The sequence below is a fragment of the Micromesistius poutassou genome (genome assembly GCF_964030765.1).
Source record: "Micromesistius poutassou genome assembly, chromosome: 15".
NCBI lineage: Eukaryota > Metazoa > Chordata > Actinopteri > Gadiformes > Gadidae > Micromesistius > Micromesistius poutassou.
Genome location: NC_140285.1, coordinates 4,823,003 through 4,827,836, shown reverse-complemented (window position 1 = coordinate 4,827,836; position 4,834 = coordinate 4,823,003). Strand labels below are relative to the sequence as shown.

General features: G+C 40.3%; 1 protein-coding gene across 1 annotated transcript; it reads right to left on the bottom strand.

Annotated features, from left to right (window-relative positions):
- Positions 1-995: 995 nt before the first annotated feature.
- On the bottom strand, positions 996-2,421 carry LOC311359737 (cerebellin-1-like; the record flags this gene model as incomplete). The annotated part of the gene is made up of 4 exons (XM_084479785.1): positions 996-1,276; positions 1,521-1,652; positions 1,964-2,026; positions 2,247-2,421. The coding sequence occupies 4 exons, from the start codon at positions 2,419-2,421 to the stop codon at positions 996-998; spliced, it is 651 nt and encodes a 216-aa protein (XP_084335911.1).
- Between the last annotated feature and the right edge of the window lie 2,413 nt (positions 2,422-4,834).

Below are 4,834 nucleotides of genomic sequence, written 5' to 3'. Positions count from 1 at the left end.
GGTAAGTACGGGTACTGCTGAGGTAAACTAGACCGCCCCATGAATGTATTTACTAAAAAAGGCGTAGGCCTACACCTGAAGTAAACTAGCTCAATAACGTCGGGTTTATGCAAACGTATACACCAAAGACCACATTATCCCTATTTTTCATTTATTTTCAACATTAGAAATAATCATCCATGGTTTTGAATGGCGAGGGTCAAACGCTGCGCGTTTGTAACGGCTTAAAACGTGGGTGTCTAAACTAGGGTGACCAGACGCCCCCGGTTTCCGGGGACAGTCCCCGTTTTCAGTAACCTGTCCCCGGCTACTGCTGTCCCCGGAAATGTCCCCGGATTTCACTGTGACTGAAAGAAAGATCTGACCCCCCCCGCCCCGTCAACAATCCCGTCCGCCCGCAATCCCGAACCCTCCCGGCAACAATCCCGTCCGACAGGGGGGATGGGGCAGTGTCCCCGTTTTAGTTTTCTATGACAAAAACACTACACGTTTGGAGGTTTTTACACCGCTGAGCCCAAAATGTCCCCGGATTTTGTCTCAGAAATCTGGTCACCTTAGGTTAAGTAGAGTATTTATTTGCAAAGGAAGAGCAGAGAGTCACACCTGATTTAAACAACTTAAAGGAAGAGCTTCATCACATCATCACATACAAGAATGCTCCGGTTGAACGAGTTGGTGCAGTTTGTAGAAGGCGGACTGGGTTGATCTAGGGACAACAGCAGACACTAATCAAAGAACAACGTTCATTGATGAAGTAATTAAGCCTATAGCTGTCAAACTTTCCACACTTAAAGTTAAGTTTAAACTAGCTTGAGTGCCAATCTTTTATATAAAATGAAATTCCCCAAATATCTATTGTGTATACTTCTAAGATCAGAACGGTCTAACAAGGCTAATGTTATAGAAGTAATTGAACTTCCCTTTATTCTTTGATTTGGAAAGAGTTCACCCTGACATCACCATTAGTTGATAGCATTTGTATTTCACCTGCCCCATCACATTGTGAAGAGCAGGTGACCACTGAACGTGCTGTGGTGGTATTTATTGTCAAATATATGTTTACGTGCAAACAGACGCACAAACACAACATCTCCCTTCTGGAGAGCCAGGTAGACTCCGTTAGAAGCACCAGCGGTACCATGACCTGGTTGGTGTTCATAAGCTGAAAAGATTTGGTGACAGTTGTGGACCAGAACTGCACCAGTGGGTGATCCCGCCATCCCATAAATGTGTATTTCAAAGTGGTAGGCTCCCTTCACAGGAGCAGTGAAGACGCCTGTAATATAGAGATTATTCCTGGATTATTATAAAATGATACAGTATAGACTTTCAAACCAATTAAGATGTATTTAGCTTGTTGCTCAAAGAAGCCCTCAGGTATGCATGCATTGGGGTTTGAACTTAACTAAACTGGGGTTATAGTGTTCAAATATATAACCATACAATTAATAACAACCTTGTTTTTCGAAAATCAGTTATATTCTGTAGTCGTTAGGTCACGTTATATTTTGAAGCCATACCCGTGATGTTGCTGTAGGCCTTTCCAATGTTGGTGACAACATGCTTAAAGATGAGTGTGACGGGTGCCTTGTAGAGACCTTGACTTCCACTTCCTGTCCCCAGCAGCGAGGCAGAAAACGCCACTTGTTGTTCTGGAACACACAGAGCCTCCTCTAGACCTCAGGGATTCATTCCAACAGCAAATACATCAATAAGATGATCTGCAGATCTTTGATTTGAGTTTTGTTGACCTTTGACTTAGCATTTACAGAGACATCTTTAATGTCCCAGAGGGTGACTAGATAACAGAGGACGAAAAGGTGATGGAGACGGTGAATCGGATTTGGCTTTGCCAATACATGTAAATTCTGACTAAGCAGATATAGGTGTAGCAGTGACAGGTGCTGGTGCTGGCATGTTTAAGCTTCTGTTTGACCTGATTGCTGATTAGTGCAGGTGCCACCGTCATGAGCCACCAACACACCCTTGAGCTGCTTCTCTAGGGCCCTCAGCCTCGCTGCTTGTGCTGCAAAAACAGAGTCCAACACGACATCATGAGAAGGACAACACAAAGTGTATTTCATATAACATCATCGACATATCATGTGATACACACACATAATGAAGTCATTAATACTTTTGATTGAATAAATCGTATTTCATTTTATTTTTTAATCATTTTATGTTCTCGAATGATTGATGAAAAAAAGAATCAGATCGACTTGCCATATTAAAACAAGTTTTACCTTGATTATCTTTCTGGATGTAGTTCACCTGTACCTCCAGTCCAGCCACAGCAGAAGAACAATTATTGAGAGCATTCAGAACGACAGAAGGGGTCAGTTGCAGATCAACACTGCATTCAAAGCAGCCCAGCAGCAGCAGCAGCACAGTCAGCTTCATCTCCGTCACTGGACCCATCGTCTTCTCCGATGGTGTGGCTGTTGTGAACTATCGGCCCACTATATATATGGTCATGTCCCCTGGTACACAGGTTGACATGCACCACTTCCCGAAGGACACAAACACTGGTATGTGCGCACACACACACACACACACACACACACACACACACACACACACACACACACACACACACATACACACTACTGTTCAAGGTTTCTTGTAATTGCCAGACACTACCTATTTTCCCATCAGGGAAACTGCATTCTGCATGATCAAACTTAATCCATTCTGCCAGGGTTATTTACGTACTTTGTGCAAGTTTCTCAGAAGGGTTGTGTTTCTTAATCCTTGTTAAACAATGTATTGTAGGCAGATTACAACAATACCTTGCAGGACATTTGAAGAAATTCCCACCCGTGTAGCCCTTGTTAACATTATGTTTAAAATGTATTTATTAAAATTACTGATGTTATGTAATGAGGTCTTTTTGTCTATTAAATTAGACAAAAAGTGGACTACAATTCCAGATGAAAAAAGTTATTTTGACCACCTAACAACCTATTGCGCCGAACACAAATAACAGTGGACATTTCGATTAAAAAGCACACAGGTTTTATTGCATATCAATTTCATGTATAAATTCTTCATAGCATTGGAAAGATTACATTTGGTATACATTTCTATTCTACAGAATTAACAGAGTCTTATCTTTTCAATGAAATTTCTCTAAAGTACATCTTCAATAATCACAAGCATCAAAAGAACTGCAATTTTCAGAATTGTTCAATATTATTCTACAATCCTTGTAATTTTTTTTATTCATTAGGTCTCCCGCCTCAAGTCTTTGCTTCGTCTTTCAGAACCACCTAGTCCGGTACAGTTGTAAGGCAGTTCAAACTTGAAGTCAAACTACTAACCTAACACAATGTACAATAAGTGCATCTACAGATTAAAGTTTTTTTTCCATTTCTTTTTTCTTTTTTTTTCCTTTTCAATTTGATACACATTTCACAAATGGACATCATTATGACTGCTAAACACGTCATGCACAATATATTGGTTGTTGATTTTCAACAAACAGAACGGAGGCGATATACAATTCAGACTTAAACCAAACAAGCACCAACCATTTAAGCCCATCTTTTTTTTTCAAAGATTTTTTTTCTTCACACAAATGCACCAATGTTTTTTTTTTTATTCTTTAAAATACTATACAGTTAAAAAGAGTGTATATATATATACACTTTAATTTTATTGTGTGTAACAGTGGGGAAAGAAACAGCAACCATGTTCATTTATGCTCAACCAAATGTTTGTTTTCAGTGACTATTTGCTCAAATACCTCCTCAAGTTGGAAGAACAAAATACTTGAATGTGAACCCATTGCGTCACACAGCACATACTTATTACAGTAGTACATGACATGAATCACTACAAATAGTCAAACAAAAAACTTTTGTAACCTAAACCATAGCATCTTTTTTTTTAAACAACCATATGTAAGAAATCAATGTGTTAGCCGTGAATGTCATGTCAGTAAAATAATTAAAGAACAAAAAAGATTCCCAGCCTGCATGTTGTGGATGTGACTGTCTAGCATAACACCACCACATACCGCCAGACAAAAAAATAAGTACAGTGCTTCCATTTTTGACGTTTCTTCTTGATTTCCATTTTTTGAGCATGGTTTTAGGCCTGCTCGTCTATTGAAAAGTGAAGCCAGCTTCAGAGAAACTAATTTGAACATCCGGAGAGCTAAGCTCTGATCAAAGTTCTGCTCAGATCAGTGGAGTTTAAGTGCTTGTGAGAGAAAAGTACAGCCTATAGCCCTTCTTCAGACAGTCCTAGCACTCTAGCTCTGATAGCCCCAGTAGGCTAGTTCTAAACAACCCAGTATGCTAGTTTTGAAAGACCAACGATGTTAGCTCTCAAAGACCTAGGATACTAGCTCTCAAAGACCCCAGATACTGGCTCTCAAAGACAGAATATGCTAGCTCCTAAGACCCAGGATACTAGCTCTCAAAGAGCCAAGATGCTAGCTCTCAAAGAGCAAAGACTCTAGCTCTCAAAGACCCAGGATGCTAGATCTGAAGGACACAGTATGCTAGTTCTGCAGGAGACAGTAGGCTAGGAGGTCAAAGGCCACCATAACCCACAATACTTGCCCCTTCTTCCTCCCCTGGCTTCCATAGCTATCTACAACTATCTACAGTAAATGTATGCCCCGAATGCCCAGAATGAAACTATACCCACCATGTGGGGAACGCATGGAGGGAATATGTGATGGGAAGATGGAAAGAGTTCAAATGAAGATGCACCAACCAAATGATTTGTCTTCTATCTACAGATTGTGTTTTCAATGGTTGATGCTGTGTAGATTATAGACCGAGGATCTGGGCATTGACACCCGCAAAAACAATATTGTATG